Source organism: Aspergillus ibericus (assembly GCF_003184845.1).
Source record: "Aspergillus ibericus CBS 121593 unplaced genomic scaffold BO80scaffold_1, whole genome shotgun sequence".
Lineage (NCBI taxonomy): Eukaryota > Fungi > Ascomycota > Eurotiomycetes > Eurotiales > Aspergillaceae > Aspergillus > Aspergillus ibericus.
The window spans coordinates 757676-780576 of record NW_020292099.1 but is presented as its reverse complement, the minus strand read 5'-3'; the positions used below and the strand labels follow the sequence as shown (position 1 = coordinate 780576).

The 22901-nt window shown below is 50.3% G+C and overlaps 6 protein-coding genes across 6 annotated transcripts; 3 read left to right on the top strand and 3 right to left on the bottom strand.

Moving 5' to 3' along the window:
• Positions 1-205: 205 nt before the first annotated feature.
• On the top strand, positions 206-476 carry BO80DRAFT_342702 (uncharacterized protein; the record flags this gene model as incomplete). Its single annotated transcript, XM_025715213.1, has 2 exons — positions 206-313; positions 411-476. Coding segments are annotated over 2 exons (174 nt in total), but the record flags the coding sequence as incomplete, so codon positions are not given.
• Positions 477-1216: 740 nt separating this feature from the next.
• BO80DRAFT_6354 (putative ARF GTPase activator (Csx2)) lies at positions 1217-5325 on the bottom strand. The gene is made up of 5 exons (XM_025724662.1): positions 4924-5325; positions 4713-4812; positions 2926-4600; positions 2756-2846; positions 1217-2700 (listed from the first exon to the last, which is right to left on the bottom strand). Exons 1-5 carry the CDS (start codon positions 5079-5081, stop codon positions 1305-1307), a joined length of 3420 nt encoding a protein of 1139 aa, XP_025580602.1. The 5' UTR covers positions 5082-5325; the 3' UTR covers positions 1217-1304.
• A 1391-nt stretch (positions 5326-6716) lies between these two features.
• BO80DRAFT_451016 (C2 domain protein) lies at positions 6717-8563 on the bottom strand (the record flags this gene model as incomplete). The annotated part of the gene is made up of 2 exons (XM_025721857.1): positions 6717-7698; positions 7764-8563. The coding sequence occupies 2 exons, from the start codon at positions 8561-8563 to the stop codon at positions 6717-6719; spliced, it is 1782 nt and encodes a 593-aa protein (XP_025580601.1).
• Positions 8564-9279: 716 nt separating this feature from the next.
• Positions 9280-12797, bottom strand: BO80DRAFT_451015 (DNA repair protein RAD16; the record flags this gene model as incomplete). Its single annotated transcript, XM_025721856.1, has 11 exons — positions 9280-9511; positions 9567-10319; positions 10369-10495; positions 10543-10589; positions 10643-10863; positions 10927-10985; positions 11039-11113; positions 11170-11278; positions 11332-11661; positions 11753-12603; positions 12749-12797. The coding sequence occupies 11 exons, from the start codon at positions 12795-12797 to the stop codon at positions 9280-9282; spliced, it is 2853 nt and encodes a 950-aa protein (XP_025580600.1).
• A 543-nt stretch (positions 12798-13340) lies between these two features.
• On the top strand, positions 13341-15693 carry rad7 (DNA repair protein Rad7, protein; the record flags this gene model as incomplete). Its single annotated transcript, XM_025723065.1, has 6 exons — positions 13341-13349; positions 13391-13437; positions 13495-13522; positions 13617-14159; positions 14216-14381; positions 14544-15693. 6 exons carry the CDS (start codon positions 13341-13343, stop codon positions 15554-15556), a joined length of 1806 nt encoding a protein of 601 aa, XP_025580599.1. The 3' UTR covers positions 15557-15693.
• A 2894-nt stretch (positions 15694-18587) lies between these two features.
• Positions 18588-21616, top strand: BO80DRAFT_343342 (uncharacterized protein; the record flags this gene model as incomplete). The annotated part of the gene is made up of 3 exons (XM_025715230.1): positions 18588-18832; positions 18873-19290; positions 19406-21616. The coding sequence occupies 3 exons, from the start codon at positions 18588-18590 to the stop codon at positions 21614-21616; spliced, it is 2874 nt and encodes a 957-aa protein (XP_025580598.1).
• Positions 21617-22901: the final 1285 nt, after the last annotated feature.

The following is a 22901-nucleotide window of genomic DNA, read 5'->3' as shown; positions in this document are numbered from 1 at the left end:
CCCCCCCCCCCCCCCATCATACGCATACATGGCAGGCAGGAGGACTCTCTAGAAAGTCCCAGGCCGGTCTCCACAAACGGGAAACGCCATCTCGCCAGCCCATCCCCTTTACGGTATCAGGCACTGTCGTGGCTTATGTAGAGCTACTTCGATCGCCCAATGGGACGACGGTGCTTTGGCAATTTGCACGAGGGGGCACATAATGATTCCTACCGCCGACACCATGCGCGCTTATCAACTCGTTTCTGCGGCGTGTGTCCGGCGAGAGGATCATCCTCATCCTTTCGGATCTTGGTCACACCGCAGAACACAGGTCCATTGCGGTGGCAAAGGACACTGCAGAGGCTGCGCCAGCTGATACGGTTTCTATCGAATAGGGATCTATTCTTTATCGAGCAAGCAGTTCCTAGCCACGCTCCACCGCCGCCATGTGCAGTCATGATGCTATAGGTGTGTTTTCAGCGGATGTGGTCGCTGTGTCCCACTGGTTTGCCGCGTCTCTGTGTCACTCTGTTTTCGATGGCGTGCAGCCCAGTTTTCTTCTCATCCAAGGGATGCGGACCACTAGCTTCACGTCCAAGGACGGTATGACTGCATGGCGAATACTACCGTGCACGGAAAATCATCCCGTGTGCCTGGCAACCTTGCCGCCGAAAAGCGCCCGTTCGTTGCCCTCAGTCTAAGCTTCTGGACTGTCCTCGATTCTTAGGAGGACTTCTACCAAACGGCATACCGAACCAGGGCCTATTATAAGGACAATCTGAGCGATAGCCTGTCGGGGAATTGCCTTTCTATTACTCTGGTCAAGGGTTACAATCATCTTACTATCATCTTTCGAATGATTGACATCATTACAAGGTCCGGCTCTGTTCTAATGGGAGAAGGGCTCAGACACGGACGTCTACTATAGCAGGTTAGACTCGAGTCTAGGCAGTAATCTGACGCCACATGGGGCATCACCTAACGAAACAGAAACGACAAGCCCGCAACATACAAAGCCAAGAGAAGGGAATAGGTAGGACACCCAGGGGAATAATCCGGGATCGGTTCCAATATATGATAAAGAGAATATCAACAGTGAAGAGACAACAGGCCAAGGTAGTATATTCGATACCGACGAAAGCATGACTGTCGCGCCAACAGCTATGCAGACTGTAAACATTTCAAACTTGAGTTTCAACATCACATCGTGTCTACTTGAGCTTCGTTATAATTACTATTAAGGAATAGCCCCACCGAAACGCCTAGTAGCAAGCGCGAGCATGAACAGCAAAGTAAGAATATCACGCACAATGGACGGTTCGCTAGCGGTCAATCCCAAGGGAGGCGACCTTTCCAGCAAACCTGGCGCCAGCGCTGCCCCTTTTATGTAGCTTCTCGCGCTCTTTGCTATCCAGAGAGCTCGGCGCTTGAGATGACGGAATGGTACTATCATTTCCAGCACCCCGGATTGTAGGCAGTGAACCGAGAGAATCGGCTGTAGCTCTCCCGGGCGCTGGCATAGCCGGAGGAGGGGTGCCAAATGCAGACACTCGGGCAGTTCTCTGGCTTAAATACAGCTGAGCGGCCGATGAAAGAGGGATAGGCGGAGGTTGCGACGGGATCTCGGCTCCATTCTGAACTAGAAGTTCTGCGATAGGGAATGGGATGGCTTTCACAGAAGACGCCCCACTAGGTTTAGCAGCCAGGTTTGAGGTTGCCCCAGGTGATGCCGGATCTGCCGCAGCTAGAGCAAGGAAGATAGCATGAGTACTGCGAGAGCGATCGGTAATATTCACATTGGCGCGAAGGGCAATGCCATAAAGCACACCCTGAATATCATTCCTTTTGATTGCAGCCAAAAGAGTCTCGTCTGGAGTGGCGAAACGTGACAACGGGGAGGGCAGCGGTTCCACAAATGCTCGCTCGCTGTATTTGGCAGTTATAAACTTCAGCCGCTGTTCACGAGTGGAGGTTGCCATTGGTTTTTGAGCCTGATCAAGAGTCGCCTCCCAGATCATGTTGCTGACACGGTTACCGATCTGCAAAAGGATTTCAACAATATCATTCGAGAAGGAGTTAACATCCAGCGTGAGCGAACGGATTTTAGAGATATGGGTTCCAAGTGACCGGTGGATGCCACTGCACTCAATGCATAGGACAATTCCCAGGTTGATAGACACCCATTCGACCTTGGAAGTAGATCCACAGTCTGCACACCAATTATTGCCCTGATCCGCCTCCCGGATTGTTTGGAGTAATTTAGAGGGGTTCTCCTCAAAGCCAAGGCCGTCCCCGCGGACGTAGCTTGGCCTGGCACCTACTGTAGTGCGGCGGGTAACGCTGTTGTTTGACCCTGTGGAGTAAGAGTGTTGACCGGAATACGAAGAGCTCTTTCCGGTAAGCACAGAGCCGATATCACGGCCAATTGGCGTGCCATCATTGTCCGACGAAACCGGAGGGGACATACCGCGACCCTCAACAGCGCTCTGTAGAGCGTTATTGATTGCCCTGATCCAGTTGGCCATGTCTTCTTCAGAAGTTGCTTGATAGATGCGCTTGTATTGTGGTGTGATCACCTCAAAACAGAACCGGCGTTCAGCATTTCGAGCCTCTCGCACGGAAGCCATCCGCAAGTCGATAGGGTCCATGTGCAAGTCAAGCTTCTGTTTCCAATTGCTATACTCTGAAAGCTTGCCCTGGTCTAACACAATCCAGAACCTGCGGAAAAGTCAGCTGCGAAGTCCAAGCCGATCAGCGTATGACACGAGCTTACTTATGCCAAGCTTGCTTGTTAATTCCCTTGGGATCAATATGAGATCCCGGCCGGGATAGTGCCCAGAGCAAGCCTTCCTTCCTCTGCTGACCTGTAGCACCGTTAAAAGCTGCAACTATGGAGGATTAAGTGCTAAGCACGCCCTCCCAGGCGGCCCCAGGGACACGTACTAGTTGAATTGATGGCAGAGGCAAGCATTGAGGAACCAGCTGTAGGGTTGGCAGAGTTGGCTGGCGGCAAGATTGAAGAAGTGTTGCTGATGACACCTCGCAGTTGAGACCCTGTGCTATCTGCACGCCCTAATTCGATCTCCGACTTTGGATTTCCACCACCATTCCCCAAAAGCGTCGATGGCGCACCCGCATTGGTCAGAGAATCAGGCTCGATATATATGTTGCTGCTTTTCTCCAAGTTCCTCCGTTTTTCTTCCCTCTCTGTCCTCTGGAACTGGAATTCCTTGTCCGCCTGGTTGACCTCATGGATAAGGGCATCAAGTTGGGGAATCATATCATCAACATTCTTGGCAGCTGCAAGGAAACTTTTCGCTTGGGTATCAGCATACTTAGTGAGATGAGAAAGGACCTCCTGCTCTTTACGTCCCCCGTGGAGGTCTTGCATAAAGGATGAGTAATCGAAGCGCTTTAACTCAAAGTTGCGTCGCTTTGCCTGGTATTTGGAGTCACTTTCCACTCGCTTTTTCTCTTTCAGAGAGTCCTGCCGCTGACCGAGGTAGCGGCTAACATAGGCATAGTAATCTCTGCTCTCTTCCTCAAATTCTTTTTTCTTGGCCTCCGCCTGCTTGATATCATTGTTATACAGCTTAACCAATGGATCAATGACGAGCTTCTGGAGCTGAACGGTATTTAATCGTTCATAGTTCAATATTTGGCGCGCAGTCTTCTCGAAGTAATGATCAAGTGCGGGTTGTATTGCGTTCGCGTTAGATGTCGAGGCTTCAGTCAATGCGGAGAGAAATGCTTCCACGGCGTCGTTACAGACCATCTGTGCTTGCTGAGCGGCTTCAGCTTTCTTGAGGACCTTTTTGATCTTAGCGCGCATGTTTCCCGTCTTCTGTTCCAAGGCTTTCATTGTAGCCCGAAACAACGGACCGTCTTCAACCATACTCATGTCTTCACCTGGGCGCGAATGGGGAAGATCAACTTTGACAGGCGGGGGAGGTGCAGAGGCATGGGGAGGTATAGCAGTCGTGTCACCAGCTTCAGGGGGGGTTACAGGGATAACCTGGTGATTAGATGCTGCGTCTGCATCGCTGGAGTGTGATAGGATGGATTGCGACGACGGGATGCGGTTGCGGAAAGGGACGTTAATCTCCAGATTTGGCGAGGAAATCTGTGGGCTTGGGAGCGAGCGTACAGTATTCTGTACCCAGAATGAGAAATGCGCGAGCGTATTCAAGCGATTGGCCCTTTGATCGTAGTCCAAGAAGCTGCAGCTGTTCCTCCATCCACCCCCTTTATCCTCTACTACTTTGGGAGGCTTCCATTTCCAAGACCAGTCAAATTGAACTGATGGGCTGCCTCCAGTGGAGTAATCTCCTACCAGCTGCACGTTCGAATTGTTCTGCAAATTGGGGTTGGCATGAAATTCCCTGGTAATCAAGTTGTCCAGTTCCTTGGAATTTGGCGCATGCGCAAACGTCAGACCAGTAAGTACCGTGTCGGCCACTTCGGGCAAAGATGTTGAGACACCATTGACCGTGGAACTCGCAACATTTCCAGTCTGTGTCTGTCTCAATATGAATGTAAAATTAAAGTTTAACTCGTCTTCGTTGTTTAAGCGCAGGAGGAAGGTAGGCACAGGGGCTGACGGCGAAAGATCGGGTTCCTAGTAGTCGGGGGAAAGCACCAGTTAGTCGCCAAAAAGAAGAAAAGAAAAAGAAAACAGGTTCTTAGGCGCAAAGCGACTCTTGAACCACAGGGCGGATTCTGCCGATTACCTGTATATACTCTATTGGACTTTCATCGCCAGTCTCCCGCTTGGCAGCATATCTCGTGGCGGGGAATGAGTTCGGAACAAGGTTTAATAGTACACGGCGTCTAGAATTAGTTATCGTCACGGAGGCGATCGTGACTGGTAAGAACACAATTTATTAACGATCACAGTAAATCACAGTGGCGGGGGCAAACATAGCAAGAGGGCCAGCCAACCGAAACAAGATAGGAGAGACAGGAGAGGAGAGGAACGAGAGGGATGTCAAGGGTACGAGCGTCTGGCACCGTCGCCGGATGGTTAGAAACTTACACCTTGTCTGATCCTTGAAGTACAAGCTTCCGGTGTCATCAAGACGGCTTCCGACATTACCCATGGTGAAGTTGCTGGAGCTAATGATCGAGTCTGGATCACCACACAGAAGAGAGGTCAGAGACGTGACCGGACCAGTTGAAAGTAACCATCGACAGTCAGCGCGTCCGCAGTCGGATCAAAGGCCGGCTCGATGTGAATGCGGTGATAAACAAACCACCCAGTGTCCTGGTCGTCATCCAGACACGGATCCGATCGTAAGGGAGGTTGTACCCAGGCGCTTGCCGCAGATTGAATGTGAATGGATTGAAGTTCAGCCGATGGTGAGGGAGTCAGGAGGAGTATCAGGTGGTCGCGGGCGGAAATCAAGCAGGGCGACAAGCGGGGAGGGGGCAGGAACGGGGGGGGGGAGTATCGTGGCGGTAATTAGCCCGGGCTGGTTGCTGAGGAAGGAGGAACGAGCGGGTGGAAGCGAGTGTCAAGGAAGAAGACGGCGAGGAGAGAAAGAGGGAAGGAAGGATATGAAGGAGGGGGGAATACTATTAGGATACTCTAAGTATGGAGACTGAAGAGGGAGACCGAGGGAGTGGAAAAGGAAGTACAAGAATTACAGTGTCCGCAGTAAGATTGTTGTTTGGTAGAGGGCGGGTTTGTGGTGTTTGTAAGACCGATGAAACAGACGGGCCGGGGCTGAAAATCGGGGCTAAGGCGAAGGGGGTAAAGTGAGGTAAGATCATTGACCCGAGCCGTAGTCGGAGGGAGGGAGGCATACAGAGTAGATAGGTGGTAGATACTTCGGCTCATGCCTCGAGCGGGGTATCTGCCCTGGGCTTCGCAAGCGGTAGATACATGTACTATGTACCATACATACTACTAGGTGGGTGGGAGCTGAGTGACATGCGCTGAGGCTGACATTGGCTCGTGTTCCTTCCCCAGCTGTGGGGACAGGTACAGGTACTATGTACTGTCTATGTGATCCGACTCGTGAGCTCTTCCCCTCTAGGTAGGCGCTATAGATATATGTCACTGTACTACCCAGGTACCCACTATACGACGTGGGCTTATTTCTCAACTCCATGGTGTCCCCGGGTGATGATTCCTCCAGTCAAGAATAGATGACTTGCTGGCACCGCCTTTCAGTCTTCTATCTCTTCCTTTTCCCTTTGTCTAAAACTTATACCCAGCCTAGTCATCTTGCTCTGGTTTTCGTCAAAGTATTTTGGCACCCTTTGTCTAGCAACGGAGCATCGTAGAAAGAGTGTAATTATTAGGTTCGGTTCTGAGGGTGAATGCAGGTAACAAGAGGAGACAAAGAGGAACTTGAGAGAGACCAGCAAGGTGAGTGCAATTTTTCACCAGGATTAATTCATAGGAGACGAGTAATAGCCTGATCATTTCTGGTGCACACCGAAACAAACCAAGCCTATTCACAAGCGGTAGTGTGGCTTATTACATTATAATGTCCGTAGGTTGCTCAAAGGGTAGAGCAAAAAAGCATAATCAAGGTCATTCATCAAGCATGTCACGGTACAACGAGGACTTTTCAGCACCCGACTGAGACCTAGGTACTTAGCGTGTGGGCAGGCTGTTGATACAAATTGCTGGCACAAGACACGGAATGACCAATCGAAGCCATCAGCATCCAAGCTGAGCATGATGGCACGCTAGACCCAACCGTCAGTAAAAATAAATTGCTCTTTCACCCACACTGCTCTTCAGCAGGTTTTGAGGAGCCTGCATTGTTCGCCGCTGCTGCCGTTTGGCGCTCAGAAGAGCCCCCATGATGATTGGGGCTGTCATGACTGTCTCCTTGTGCCCATTTCATCATTTGGCCTTTCACGTCACGCATATCATGGACCTTTTGCGCAAAGCTGTCGCGTCTTTTGGGCTGTGATCCACTGCGCTCATCCAGCTCCTCTTCATCTGAGCTTGAAAGGGAAAGTGATGAGCCATTGCTGCGCTGGAGGAAGATCATGTGATTGCCTTCGTTCTTTTTGAATTCTCTTTGTTCATTTTTCAGAGCCTCCATCTGCACCGCGTCCTCCCTGCAATCGAGCGTGGTCACGTGAAGACCGGGGAAGTTGGACGAGATGAATCGCTTCAACAGGGGCAAGTAGTGGCCATTGGGGCGATAGGTACCGCTATCGTTGTCGATGAAGAGTTCGTAATCGGCCGGATCAGTTGATAATTCTGGTTCCTCCAGCGGCTCATCACCGGAGTAACTGGTCCCCGAGTAGCGTGTTGTCTCCGAATGTCGGTGATGGCGATGCTTCAGTCGGCGCAGGAAGAACTCACCAGAATATGCGATATAAATAGATACATCACTATGCATCGTGTGTTTACTCAGTAAGTCAATTCCGAATTCCTTCCCTGTCTCTGTAAAGCGAAACTGCCCGTCCAGGGTGATGACATAAGTGAAGATCCTCCCGCCCTGTGCGTAGTGGACAAACTCAAGAAACTTCTGCGTGAGTGCAGTGCACGGTGAAGGGAACCGTCCGTTGAGTGTGGTCTTGTCGAAGTTGTAGATACGCTCATGCTGATGATGTAGAGCTCGGTTGAGTATCCTCCCACGAAGACTATGTGACGTGAACATTCCAGCCACAAACGGCTTGAATTCGACGTAACGATGATAGAGCTCAGCAGGTACAGGACCCTTGAGTTGGATTTGAATGGCCTGGAAACTGCAAGATATGCTGTAAGTATCTCATACGGGCCAAAAAGACTCTGGGAAAGGATGGGGGCGTACTTATATCGACTAATGGTCTTCTTCGTACCATCCTGACTCTGTACCTCATCTTTGGTCCCTGCTATTCTTCCAATGAGTGGAGAAAAGTGCTTGAACCAGTAGTTGGGCCCAACAGTGTACATATGGGCACCTTCATCGCCTTGTGTTTTCCCCAAGCACTGCACACTGATTACTATATGTGACCCCACATCAAGACGTCGCGACGCCAGAGCGGCAATGTTACCGAACAAGTAGACCCGCTTGCTACCCATGCGCTTCTTAACGCGAAAGCTCTGTTCTTTGACGCCAGGCCAGTGTTCACCGACCGAATCCACCTCGACATATGCATTCCCGAGCTTGTCGTCGTGGTCTGCCGCATCTTCATCATAAACATGGCATTTTAGTTGAAACCCCGACGCAGGGACGTTGGCCACTATCCATTCGCTGTCCCATACTGGATCTCGATTTTTGCGCACAGTCGGAGTTCGGAAGGAAAGAAGAGGATCCTGCTTATGGCGTTGAGGCAGGCCAACAATTAACTGGGCGATAACATAGGGGTCGGAAGAAAACGTGCCAAAGTCCGCGCAAGGAAGATTGACACCGCGATGGAAGGTAAATTTCAGCGTGTAGCCCGGTGGCGCGTAGGGATATGGACTGCTATCAAACCCCCCAGCGGGCTCTGACCGAGACGGTTCATCGCCATTCAGAGCAGCCTTCATGACAGCAGCCCGATCCTGCATGTGCTCGGATTTGTCAAAGAACTTCGGGCCATATTTGTCGACCGGGCGCCGGCGCCGTGTCCGCGGTTGAGTTTCTTCCATCATGCGAGGAGGGGGAAGGGGGCGGCGACGCCGACGGTAGTGGTCGCACTTGAAGTATTTATTGCTGCTGCCTGAACGAGGTTGCGACCAGTGGACGGATGCGGGGCAGTGTACGGAGTAGGCGAAGTGGATATCGGACGATGGAAAGATGAGGCCGGGATCCTCCTACTGATGCGAGTGGTATGGACGACAGTTGTAGAATTTGTTAAACCATTCATTCCCGAAGGGAAAGGTGAGGTACGATGGGGCCTGGCCCTCCCCTATCCCCACGGATGGAGACTGAAAGTTTAGGCAAGTCTTAGCTTTGGCCCGGGCTCGGCTATGATGATGGTGGAACCCGCGGACCCAGAGGTGTTGAGAAGGAAGAATAACAACATTCAGAGCAAGGAGTCTGGAGTGAGAAGACCGATGAATCTATCGATCATGGAAGGAATTAAGTGAGGACCAAGGGGGGTCGGACCCCTCCATTTCAAGGGCCCTGGTAGTTGGGTCTGACATCATCCCAAAAATCTAGTACGAGGTTGCCCGTGCAAGGTAGGCAAGGACGGTGCGTACGTATGCATGGAGGATTACAGGACGCATGCACGATTGTTTGGTTGACCCTCAGGGATCCCGGAGCTAAATTGGCCTAGTAGCAAACGCCATCCATCCATGATAAGATTACTACCGCGCTATTCGCCCGCCATGTTTCTCTCGCCTCTTCGCTGACCGTCCAATCAAGAACCCCTGAACAAGAACTGCATGTCTTCTGGGGTAAGCTTCTCCAAAGCTTCTCCTTGATCTTTGTTGATGGTACCGTTGATCATATTAGCTTTCTTCTCCTGCAGCAACACAATTCGAGACTCCACTGAATCCTCAATGCACAGTCGGGTGATGACGCAAGGTCGGCGTTGACCAATTCGATGGCATCGGTCCGCACTCTGCCATTCAGCAGCTGGGTTCCACCAGCTATGCGACAACTAGATTAGTCAATCGGTCTTTCCTACCCGTCAGAGTCACTTACGGATCAACTATAAAGACCCTTGATGCCTCGGTCAGATTCAAAGCCACACCGCCGGCCTTGAGAGAAACTAAAAATACTTCGACATCCACGTTGTTCATGAAGTATTCGATGGACTTTTGACGCTGCGCCGGCGTCATAGTGCCATCAAGCATGACAGTGTTGAAGCCAGCCCGACGTAAACGCCACTCCACAAGCTGTAGCATCGAGGTAAACTGAGAAAACACAATGGATTTCAATGTCTGCTTCTTGCTTCTCAGCTTGTAAAGCTCGTAAACAAGCATCTCAATCTTTGTTGACGATGTCCAGTCCTCCATCCGAATCCGGTTAATAATCGAATTCTTCTTAATCTGTTCTTCTTCTTGCTCGATGTCAGGTTGTTCGAAATCAATTGACAAAGGAATATGGCATCGAGGGCAGTCGACAGTTGACCTAGCATCGAAAGACCTAACATAGTCTTTGACGCACCTACGACAAAACTCATGGCGACAACGGGAGCGAATCGCTTCTTCTGCTGGCTCATCGCAAATGCTGCAGACAAGCACATTCTGCCCAGTCTCTGCATGCTTTTTCAAGATCAGATCCGGGTGGTTTGCAACTTGGCGCATTTGCATGATGAGGCCGAAGATGTTGGCATAATTGTTTAACATGACGCCACGGCTCACGTATGTGTCAAACTGCCTTGCGGAATTAGTCATAATGCTTCGTGAAAAGTCACGCTCAATTTCTCCGAAGAATTCATTATGGAGAACAACACTAGTAAAATGTTAGCACGGCTCCAGCAATTACACCGAGTAGTACAGACCGCTTTGGTGGCAGTTCCATCGAAGCCGTATGGTCTCGTTTCACTCGTCTCAGCATAATTCGATCAGTTATGAGTCGTAGCTTCGACAACGCCTCCTTTCGCGCATGGGCATTGTCCCTCTCGGTGACTTCCAGGTGTCAAGACAAGCTCGGCACAAATGGTGATAGAACTTACTAGGGTTCAATATCTCTTGATTGAAGACCGAGACATGGCTGAATCCACTATAACGAGATCAGCACATTCGGATCGAAGGGCCCAAGGAAGGACACTATACCTATGTTTGCACTCGGTGCATCGTTTTTCTGCGTCCTGTGACCAATGGAGCTGCTGGCACTGGCACTGCTTGCAGAAATAACAGGCAAACGGACGGACTTGTAGAAAGCGAAGAAGAGAAAAGAACTCTCCAATCCGATTCTGAACAGGCGTACCTGACAGGCACCACTTATAGTTTGCGTTCAGCGCAAAGCATGCGCGGGCGACACTAGTTGTACGTTGCTATAGACGTGAATGAGCTTTCAAAACCAACGTAAGGGCAGGATTAATGGAGGTCAGTGTAACCTTGATACTATGTGCCTCATCCAGGATCAGGCGATGATAGTGAATAGAATGGATGATACCTGCCCTGAATTAGAATCCATACTCATGTCGACTGAGGATACTGTTAACGAACTATCTTCCTTCACAATCCCATCATGGCGGTTCCATCCCTTCCATTCTTTGCGGTGGATCGATTCAAGACCAGAATCTGGAAAATCATGTCAACCCTCCATACCTTGACTCGGTTAGTGGTAGTGGACATACAGGATATCATTATCACATCATAATCCTGGAGGTCATCCTTTGAGAGTAATTTGACCTTAGGATTTGAATTGTGATAGATAAGTACATTTAGCTGGCCGTTTGTATATTCCTAGTCCAAAAATGGTCAGTGGTACCGCAGATCAGAAGAAAAAGCACACAAACCTTAATCTCGGATTGCCATTGCATCAGAGCAACAGGAGGAACAACCACAAGCGACGGCCTACCAACAGGGTAATCAGACATAAGGAGTGAAACTGCTTGGATAGTTTTGCCCATGCCCATCTCGTCGCCCAATAATCCTCCCTTATACTGCGACTTTTCTTGCTGCATCATCCAGTTCAGACCTTCAAGCTGGAATGACTTGAGTGTCCTGGATATGCCTGGAGGCTGCTCTGCCATTACCGGCTCTATCGGGGGGGTGTTTTTCAGATCATCCCACATCTTTGTGATGTATGGATGTTGTTTCTCAAGCTTCCTTCTTTCACGAATAGCCTGCACATCAGTTAGAAGTACAGTGCAAATGATTTTAGAACCAGAAACGTACACGAAGGCTCATCCCTGTCTCTCCTGGAGCTCGCCGAACGATGGTAGCCGCTCTGCGTGGGGCCCTTTGAGTGACAATGCGGGCTCCAGAATTGCGTGTACTGATCCTCGAGACCCTTCGTGAGACCAAAGGTTCATCGTCATCCGAGGAAGATGCAGAAGAAACTGAACCAGTGTCACTTTGGTAGTCATCTTCTTGATCGCTATCACGCACATCGCTGACTGATAGCTGGCGGAGGCTACCCTTGTTAGCTGACCGAAGAGACCTTCTGACCCCGCGAGAAGGGACCCAGTCATCAAGCCGATTCTGATTGTCATCAGAATCATCGTCATCTTCGCTAGGGTGTTCTGTTTCTTGAGTGACTCGACTCAGGGTCTTTAGTAGTTTATAAGGCGGTTCCTGATACTCCTGAGCCTGAAGAGACCGGGCCAAAGCTGCGTCAGAGTCCTCAAATCCAACGAGGCCTGCAGACAGTGCGGTAGAAGACCTCTTGAGCCCTCGTGGCGCATGTAAAGACATGGCACTAGATCGCAGTTCCCGAGCACGCGTGGAGGCACTGACTCTCTTCCCCGGCCGACTAACGTCTGACTCCGCAGGAGTGACAGCGATGCTGGTCGCTGGAGTACTGTAAGAACATGTCCCATCTTCCTCATAATTATCTTCCCCTGGAACAGACGAAGCAGAGGGGGACGAGGGCAGATGTTTCTTCACCGGGATTGCAACTTCGATGGAGATCGATTTAGTTCCCTGAGAATACCCAGTCATCCCGGTGTATAACGGCTCACTGGTACCATCTGCATTTTCTGGATTGTTTGGTTTCCCGGAGGTACATAGTGAGGAGGTTCTAGCCAATCTCGCAGAAGTTCGTCTAGGCAAGGAAGAGGTGGTATCTGGTAATCCTTGAAGTGTCAGTCACGGTCCATAGATATTGTCATTGCCTCTGGAGAGTGTGTATATGTGCGCCCATCTCTTTCTGCCGCCTTTGTACCTTCAAAATCGAGATAGACAGAGGAAGATACGACATAGAGACCTCACCAGCGAACGAGGGGTTCCCCGGGCGTGCAGCCGATGGCTTTCTTCCCATTCTGGCGAGCAGAGGAGAATTAGTCAAGATAATTATGGGCGCAGAAGATGACAAGCCAAAGCTTGGATCGGACGACTGAAACTGATAGATGATTGTTGCAACGCCACCCGGGGGTAGATAGCTCAGGGAGTGTGTACCTTGCTTGGCTGTGGAGTTCGGAATAAAGCCCAGAATGAGGGAACTTTGGGTGACAGAGAAAAATTTTCCTTCCTCCCCAAAGAGACTTCACTGCGTCGATCCACCAATCCAGTCAAGAGGCATTAGCCACCGAATCGAGGCGTTGTTGCCTACTTCCTGGCTTCAGCCTGGCTTTTGGACCAGAGTGGCGCTCTCCGTTGACTCTCCCACTTGGCCGGACACAAGTCACGAACCGAACCCAGTAGCGATAAGCCGCCCGCCGACTCTCGCGTTAAGTGGAACGCGAAATCACCACGGGTTCCTGTGACCTGCAAGTACCGCCACCTCACGCCTCCCCCATCAGAAGAATTATTTTATCAGCTACACCTCACTACATCTTCATCGTATCTTAGCTTCATCAAATGTATGTATCAGGTTGGTCTTCTAAGCGGCTGAAGAGATATCACTGACAATAGCAATTCAGGGCGGAGAGAAGGCAAACGAGGAATCAGATCAGGGGCCCGTATGTTCTTCAAGATCAGAAAGTCATTCACGAACCATACTGACATTCCGTCTTTAGGCATTCAGCCCTGACTGACTTTTTGGCTGTACGTAGCTTTCTATCTGTTTTAGCACCCTCTTGCTCTCGTTTGCTTTGGAGTTTATCTATTATGAAACCTCACTGACCGATTAATCTTCTAGTCCAACAATATCTCTGCTGCCCAGATCCATCAGAACCATCAACGTCGCCTAAGGGACTTTGAGCGCCAGTCAGCTGCGGAAAGACAAGGAAGTTCTCCCGATGACAGTGACGATGATGAGTTTCAACATGTTGGTGAGTCGGCAGAAGACAGGAAAAAGCGGAAGCGGAAGGAGGCGGTCGCTCTCGCGAAGATCAAGCAAAGCAAAGAGTTCGCTCGTCATAAAGCTCGACGCACGGGCGGGCCCGACGATGCTGACGATGAGATTGCTCGAGAGATGATGCACCAGAGGTCTCAGCCTTTGCCAGGCCAGCTTGAGAATTGTGAGATATGTGGTAAACGCTTTACGGTAACCCCCTACAGTAAAGCTGGTCCTCAGGGAGGTCTTCTCTGCTCAAAGTGTTCAAAGGCATTAGCAGATGATGAGAAGAAACCCAAAGCTAATAGGCGAGGAGCGAGGAGTGGTCGGCGCCAGAATCAAAGTAATCTTCTCGATGGACTGGCTCACCAAGGCGCTCTAAGCTTAGCTGAGATGTGTACGAAGGTACGTCAGTATATACTTAGTGATATCAACGACTAGCTAATTGTTGGCTAAATTAGAAAGTGGCCGACAACATTAACGATATCGAAGAATTTGGGGATCTACCCTCGCAGTTGCTGCATCGTCTCAGTCAAATATTGTGTAAGAGGCGGGTTTTGACACCGAGAACCCTTAATCTGTTTCTCCGGCCAGACCTTGACTCCATTGATATCTACGATGCTGCGAGTATGTTCTTATACCTTCTTTTTCTATTTCTTTCTTTCTTTCTTCGCCCTTTGGGACCTCACCTGTGTTTGCCCTTTTTGTCCTACACATAGGTTTAAGCCTGTTTCTAATTCTTTCTAATCGAGAGCATGAAGAACCTGTCACTGTACTGACCTGAAACAGGGCTCGAGACACATGATTTCGAAAAGATCTTTGCCCTCATGCCAAATTTGTCGCATGTCAACATCCGGTTTGCCGGTCAACTGAAGGACAAGGTAATTGAATATATGCTGGACCGCAATTTGCAAGTCAAGCGTTTGCAGCTAGACGCTGCGAACCTGGTGTCCGATGCATACTGGCAACAACTATTCCAAAAACTAGGTCCCCAGCTAGAAACCCTCAAACTATCCAACCTTGATTTTTCTCTGGACGATGAGACCATAGAAGTGATGTGTTTGTATTGTACACCACTTCGGCGGCTGAAATTGAAGCAGTGCTGGAAGGCTGGTAATCGTTCGCTTCAAGCAATTTCTGGTCTCACATCCTTAGAGCACCTATCTCTGGACTACGTCCAAGAGATAGAAATTGAGATTCTTCTTAGCACAATCTCTAAAATTAGCCCGCGCTTGCAGACGTTGTCGCTGGAAGGTTTCTCTAACGCGGATGATCGTCTTCTAGGAATTATACATGACAATTGCCGGGCTCTGACGAAACTTCGCTTTTCTGACAATGCAGTATGTACTGACAGGGGCTTCGTCAATCTATTCACAGGCTGGGCGAACCCTCCACTAGAGAATGTCGACCTCTCTTCTACACGGGATGTTGATAATACGAACCCAGATGGCCCTAAAGATGCAACTGGCCTCGCATCCCGTGGCCTTGTGGCACTCATGAACCACTCAGGCTCCAAGTTACAAAAACTGAATATAGCATCCTGCCGCCACGTGTCACACTCAGCCTTCGAGGAGATATTTTCGGCTGGGACAACGTACCCTAACCTCAAGGAATTAGACGTCTCATTCCATACTGTCGTCGATGACTATGTGGTGGGTCGGATTTTCCAATGCTGTCCTAAACTTCAGAAGTTGGTCGCTTTTGCCTGTTTCAACTTGCGAGATGCTCAAGTTCCAGCCGGAGTTGCTTTGATCGGGGGGTTGAAAGCGCAAGACTCTATTGTTCTTCAGGGTAACTACTAGGCCTCCAAGGTGTCCTTGATTTGTGCCCCGCCTACATATCAACCATGAACGATGATGTGCCAGCTTGTTTGTAGTATTAATGCATTTGCGATGTGCTTTTCTTGACTGTCCTTTGCCACATTTCGATGTATCAGGACGAAGTCAGCACGTCCAGTTTCCTCCTAGACCAAGCACCATAGTAAAAAGGACTAGCAAGTTGCATCTCTAGTTGGGTCGGCTTGACCCAAACTACAGTTCTTGGTCAAAACAAAGACAAGGAAATTCTGGGATATGATCACAGATGGGAAATCGCGCATATGTTGTATCTAAGCACGGACATTCTCAGATCAACTGCAGAGGACAGCATGGGCTGAATTGGCAGTTGGCATGATCCACGTTGCTCAGCCCATTTTACACCTCTCACAGGTATCAATCCGCGATCACGCCGAAAGGGAGATACCATCTGGGACGAGTTTTCCCGGGGTAAATCCAGGCAGACACTGAACGTGTGTGATGAGCTTTTTTGCGTTGATGAGTGAAATGCCCCCGGTGTAAAAGGAGCGGAGCGTAGTCGAGTTCCATGAGAAGTACGGAGTAGCTTCTTTACCAGCTACCGCCAACACAAGGACTGTCGCCTGCGTTACAAGATGTGCCTTTCCAACAAACCATCCTAGTATTATCGTTGCCTTGTGGGTGTAGTGTTGACTGCCAGACCTTGATGAGCATTTAAATGAGGAAATATAATTCCTCTGTGCCCCTATCAGCTTCTATTGTTCTCCAGTGGTGGATCACTGCACTGGATCACGGAGATGATCAGTCAGTGATGATGATGGTGACAAATGATCGTTGATCTTTGCGTAATTGGAAGACGCGAGGGTAGCAATGGAGTCGATACTAGCAAGAAATTTGAGTCCTGCGGATTAAGTGACCGGGACCGAGACAACTCAACCATGCCAGTGCTTTGGATCTAGAGATCACACCCAGAGAAGCACAAGCAATGGAGAATGGAGAACACATATCAGGCTTTGTGGTATATTACAGTATCTGTAGTATGCTGACTACGGAGGACTGCCGAGGGTTACTCTATGAACATCCGCGGTGGCCTGACGTGGAGTCGAGGCTTCCTGGAGTGTAGATAGTGAGGGAGAGGTGTTCAATCTGACAGATCTGACAAATAATCCGGTGAACACGGCTCTTAACGAAACCCTAATGATGCCTGAGTGTCAGAGTGAGCGGTAAGAGAAAACGAGAGGAATGCCCTCGTAAGGTAGTCTCCAGGTGCCAGGTGGTGGGTGGGCTGGTCGGGTGTGATCAGTGATTAGCTACGGAGAACCTGCCTCCTCCCCCGGCGGGTAGTACCCCCTTACATGATTCTTTATGGTGGTGGAATGGTCGAACTGGAATGGAGGAATGGACAGGGTACCTCTTTAGTACGAGGACTACCTAGATAAATACTAGATACTACTAGATACTAGAGAGAATTATTATGTTCCCCGTAGTAGCACTAATAAACAGGACGTCTAGCAGCCCTGCCCTGCTCTCCCCCCACCTTTCATTGATTCCTCTCTCCCTCTTCTCACAGATGAGTGAGTGAGTTGTACTATGAGGCATCTGTTCCCTCTTTGCGTGTCTCCTCCCTCTTCGCCGTCGAGGAAGTTGAGTAAGGAAGCATACCTTGGTAGTAGGACTTATTGCACCGCCTATCAAGACCGACTGTCACTGCCCGGCCAGCACTGGACGTTCCACGGGTATTATTAGTTTCTGACCCGGTGCCTAGTCCTCCGTCCTCCGTCCCTGTTTCAATCTGGGATGGCCCAACCCAAGTCAACCAACCCGAGGCGCCGACCGAGTTTCGCATTACTATATTTGGGGGTGCTCGCCGCCGGACTAGCGCGCCGTGGCTCCACCCTCCACATCCAGGGCCTGCTGGAGGCCTTGGGACTGGATGACCTTGCCTTCTCCCACTATTTTGGTTCGATTTTCATTTTTATTGTTAGTAGCATGATTATCATATTAGTACTCGTATTATGATTATTATTATTGTTATGATGATGATTATTATTATTCCTCGGAGGCTAGGTATGACTGTCTCAAATCTTATGATATTATTATCCAGATTCAGTTTGCAAATTCTCATCATGCTTAGGGACGTACGACGATTCCTTCTGACGACTATCTACTCCGTACTAGTAGTCTAGTAGTGTCCTTAGTCTTCCCCATCGTCTCTACCTCACTGATCTGCGCCCTTTTTTCTTTCCCTTCCCCTCCCCCCTTTTCCTTCCTCGTCCTGGTGTTCTGATTCTGTCCACTACTATTGGTTTCCCACTAATTTCTTTTGTTCCTTCTCTTCCTCGTCTTGTTCGGTTGTTGTTATCCCTCTGGTTGCTGTTTCGTTTGGCGTTCTTCAAGAGGTTTCGCCTTTGTCATCCAAACATTCTGTCCCCCCCCCCCCGCCTCCTCTTCCCTCTTCAGGTCTCCCAGGTGGGTTTGTTTTATTTACCTTTCTAAACCCGATCGGAGGTCCCATCGTCGTCGCCGACCACCACCCAAATCCACTTCGGAGTACGGCCTTTTTTAATTTATCATAATCGTTAGTCCCTAAGCCCCGCTGGCCATATGTGAATGGGAGGGTCCTGGCCGCTCTTGATCGATTATACGGTGTATCAGAAACCTTCCTTTTGGCCACCTCGCCTATTCTCATTTCTCACAATCTTCTCCTGAGACCCCTGAGTGAGCTCAACGCATCCTTATCCACCACAGGGCTTCCTTGACGCTATTTTCGCCCATTCACGTCATTTGCTTCATTTCCCGACGCCCTCTTGACGCAAAGGCCCCCGCTACGACCGAAATTCGTGCGGATTGGACAGGCCCAGAATCTCCCCAAGCATACCCCTCCCTCCTCCACCCGTCGCGGAATCCCGGTTTATGGGAATTGAATAGTGTTGCCGAGAAAGGGCTGGAATTTTTGCGGACTTCGGAAGCTGGTGGCAGCTCGCTCAATTTCTCTGGAAGTGGTTCCGGCGTCACTAGTGGTCGCCTCGGTTTCAGCCCAATGCCAATCAAGCTTCCCAAGGGCTTCGCCCGGCGAAAGTCGTCTAGCAACGCTCTGGAGGAAGTGCAAAATCCTCCTCAGTCATCGTTTCGAGTTTTCGAGCGACCATCCGGCGACAAGAAATCATTCAGTGACGGCAACCTAGTGTCGAAGAGGTTAAGCGAAGGCCAGCCTTTGTACTCAGCCTCGGAGGATGACAATAACATATTCGCTTCGCATAATCGTCCCCAGCCTGCGAGAAATCTGTATGGACCTCCTTCGCTCAATGCTTTCCCCCAGTGCAAGGTGGCTGACCATATGTGATAATGAAAGTACGTTCGAAGGTACATCATCTGCGCGAGCTCGCCCCTCAACGCGCCGTTCAACGGACGGGCCCCAACCCGAGCCCCAATCGCCACACACTCGGAACCTCTACGATATACCGATCCCTCCTCTGTCAGGTGCGATTCGCGCAGCTGGTCGCACCTTTTCATTCGGCGGGAGGTTCTCAAAGGCGTCTGCGCCGACCCCTCCGCCTCAGCCGTCGACACCTGGTCCCTCGAGGAGCAGAGGAATGACAACCAGCACATCGAGCACTGCAACTCCACCAAGACTCCCCGATACAGAATTACAGGTTGGTAAAATCGAAGACGATTTCCAAAACATGTTCGGTGACATTGGAACTCGTTATAATGTCCCGAAGGACATTCCTCGCGATCGAATTGTAGATCCGGTAAGAGATATCTCCTGTTCCTGCGCTCCCTCAAGTTCAAGCCCTAGCCTTGTCGAACTAGCTATCTCGCGAAGTGACGTAGATCGATGCTGAGATTTTATTATAGGATTCTTCCGGACCCCCGAACAGACCAGATGCCCTGCTCCGGAAGGATGAAAGGGTCTCTCGTCCAGCACCTATTGATACTGACAGATCAAAGGAAGTCGAGCCATCACCGTATTCCTGGGATAGTCGGCACTCCGAGGATGGGCTTCTGACCACGCTCGATTCACCCAGTGAACAGCCAATAACCCAGTTGCATCAGCGCAATCCCGACACACTCTCCGCTGGGGACCGCCGCAAGTCTATACCTCTCTCCAATGTCACGTCTCTGGCCACCACTTCTCATCGTTCTTTGGAAAAACCTAGGACGACAGTGGATAAGGGCTTGAGGAGAAGTGGAATATATTCTAACTCACGGGACTCTGTCCCCGTTGAAGACGAAGACGCGAAGTTAATAATGGAGTCTCTGTATACAAGCAAAAGAGGCTCTCAGGTACCATTCATGTCTGATAACGAATCAGACGCCGAAAACGATGCCCCCCTTTTTGGTCACGGGGGCGTTAACACGGCCGGTCCTACTCGTCGGGAATCTATCCCGAAAGATTCGTTGAGCTCTCCGGGGCTATCAGAGCATCATCTTGATCCTTCGATTGCCGCTCATGCTCGTTTGGCGGCACAGTATGAGAAAGCTCAGCCGGTATCGACCTCTTCCTCGAATAAGATTATGACTCCCTCCCAGTTCGAACATTATCGTCAGCAACAAGAGCTTAGACGATCAAACAGCGATGCCTCGAAGAGTGAAAATTCTGCCGAAAGCGATTACGACGAGGATGATGAAGTGGAAAAAGACCGCGAAGCAGAGAGACAACGGCGCAAGCAAGAGGCTCACCTATCGGTTTATCGCCAGCAAATGATGAAAGTGACCGGCCAGGAATCTCCCGCGCCGGCTCCGAGACCAGAAATGGATCAAGCCAGCAAGAGCGCACCGAATCTATTACAACCCGGTAATATCTCAGGGAGTGGAAAGAGCAGTGATGGGGACGAGGACGAGGAGATTCCTTTGGGGATCTTGGCGGCTCATGGTTTCCCCAACAGGAATCGGCCCCCGAGCCGCCTGACACCCTCCAGCTCTATCCCAAACCTTCGGGCTTCTTTCCAGCAGCCGTACCTGTCGTCTCCTGCATCTGTTGCAGAACGTGATCCCAACAATCGCGGGAGTCTGCCTATCTTTGCGCGGAACTTACCGCGGGACCCTTACTTCGGGGCAAGCTTGGTCAACTCTTCCAACAGAGAGTCTCTGGCCTTGGGAGGGGGCTTGGGAGGGGGAGGATCAGTTCATGGTGGACCTTCACCCGCATTGCCCCCTGGAGGGTTAGTTGGCGTTATTGCTACAGAAGAGCGGGCGAGAGCTATGAGGAGAGGAAGTCCCAACACACAAGCCATGTATGACTACCAGGCTGGAATGTCTGTACCACCTGTTCACCCTGGCGGCGTCCCGAGACCCTACACGATGATGAATTTGACTTCGGGCAATATGGCCAATAACTCAGCTGCGGTCTCGGCAACCGAACAGGCGCAAATTGAGCTGTCCCAACAGATGACGCAAATGGTGCAGATGCAGATGCAATGGATGCAGCAGATGATCCACATGCAGGGCGGACAGGGTACCCAACTAATGCCGCCTGGAGGGCCTCCGCCCACGCTGAGTGCCGGCATAAACGTGCGGCCATCGTCAATGCCCTCGGCTGGCAACATGAACAACGCACCTACTGGTTACCAGGGTGACCAGCGGACGCTGAGCATGCTGGATCCCAATGTCTCTTCTCGTCTCAATAGCGGGCCTATGCCATATGTATCTGGGGGTCTTAGACCCAGCACGCCGGCAGGCCAAGGCTATGCGCCATCCATAGCTCCATCGGAGCGAAGCAACGTTGGCTTGGCGCCTCGTTATAGGCCAGTCTCTACGATACAACCTGAGTTTGGGACTGTCAGTTCCCCGTCCATGTCAAAGCCTTGGAATGATGAAAACCGGAAATCTTCCTTCTCGAACATTGCTCCAGCTGGGTCACACATGTCTCGAATGACAGTTCGCCCAACGACGAGTGATGACAAAACAATCGACGCCAGCAAACCGAATAATGGTGCCGAGCTGGACGACGAGGATGATGATGAAGGCTGGGCCGAAATGATGAAGAAACGAGAAAACAAACGCAACAACTGGAAGATGAAGAAGGAAACGTCGAGCTTCGGAGACCTGCTAAATGCTGTGCATTGATACACGCGGTCATTGATCTAGATTTCCCTCGGCAGGGGATATCGTGACCCATGCCTGTTTTACTTCTGCAGTTTCGTCCGGTTGTGTTGTTACATATTAAACCCCAGTACTCCCCCGAGTGACTTTTACGGAGTTATACCTCATGTGTGCATGTGTGAGCAGCGATTTTCAATACTCCCCGTTATTGTTGACATTCTCTTTTCTTGCGTGTCCTTTGCCCTCATATCTTCTTGGACATGACCTGATCTTTCTGACGTTTATAAGAGGGTCTTTCCCTCCAGTTGCCTTATCTCTTAATCATTATTCAAGCAGGGTACGGGATTATGACAGGCGTTTTCACGGATTGACGATTCTTTAACCCAGTGGGGGGTTGTAATTGGGTTGCTCTCGAGCAAGTTGCTTTCCTCTCTTGTATACTCAGTGTGGATTGATAACCATAGCATATAATACATGGCAACGTTCTGGGAGCCAACATAGCTTAGACTACATTATGTGAATATCTCAATGTTGTGATGCCTCGCTTCAATGCTACCTAGATGCCTTCTGGGTAAGTAAAACTTGTCTCATTTCTCAGCCGTGTCTCTGGCAGAGTGGCAGTAACATCAGCCCGGGTCCACATTATCCACTTGGCTAGTCCCTCGACAACTGGTACGCAGCCATCTTTGTACGAGACATGCCTCGGAACGGTTCCAAAATCAGAGATTAATTGTCCACAATGGTCACAGGCATTCCGTGGCAGGAATTCCTTGCAACTTGCACGCCATTGCAGGCATCATCTATCTACAGCCGTGCAACTGGGCATGGCTTCGAAGCGTAGCCTCCAGCCTTGGACCCAGCCTATTAGCTCTGGCAGGCACCGGAGTAAGAATGGCAATGGGCAGAAGGTTGCAAGTCCGGAACTTCTCTACACTAGTATACACGTAGGTCATCTTCCGGGGAACCAATACCCCTATTCAAAAGACAGTGGTCGTTGGTGGAGGGTTTAAAACAACTTCTCCGGTAGCAGGGTCACGAGTCAGCAGCAGATTAAGAAGACAACATCGCGATCATAGCCATTTTGCTTTGTGAATGGCCCTGGCTGTGTTGCTAGCCCACGTGGAATGTCGGTTAGCAAGCAAGATGGGTGAGGCGCACGGAGTTGGTGGACTATCACGTGACCGGTGTCACGGGATTGCTAACCTTATTGGAGCTCATCATTACCAACCATTCCTTCCATATCACAGAACTGCTGCATCATATTTATCTACCATACATTCATCTATCCCCGTGGCACATCTTTGATTGT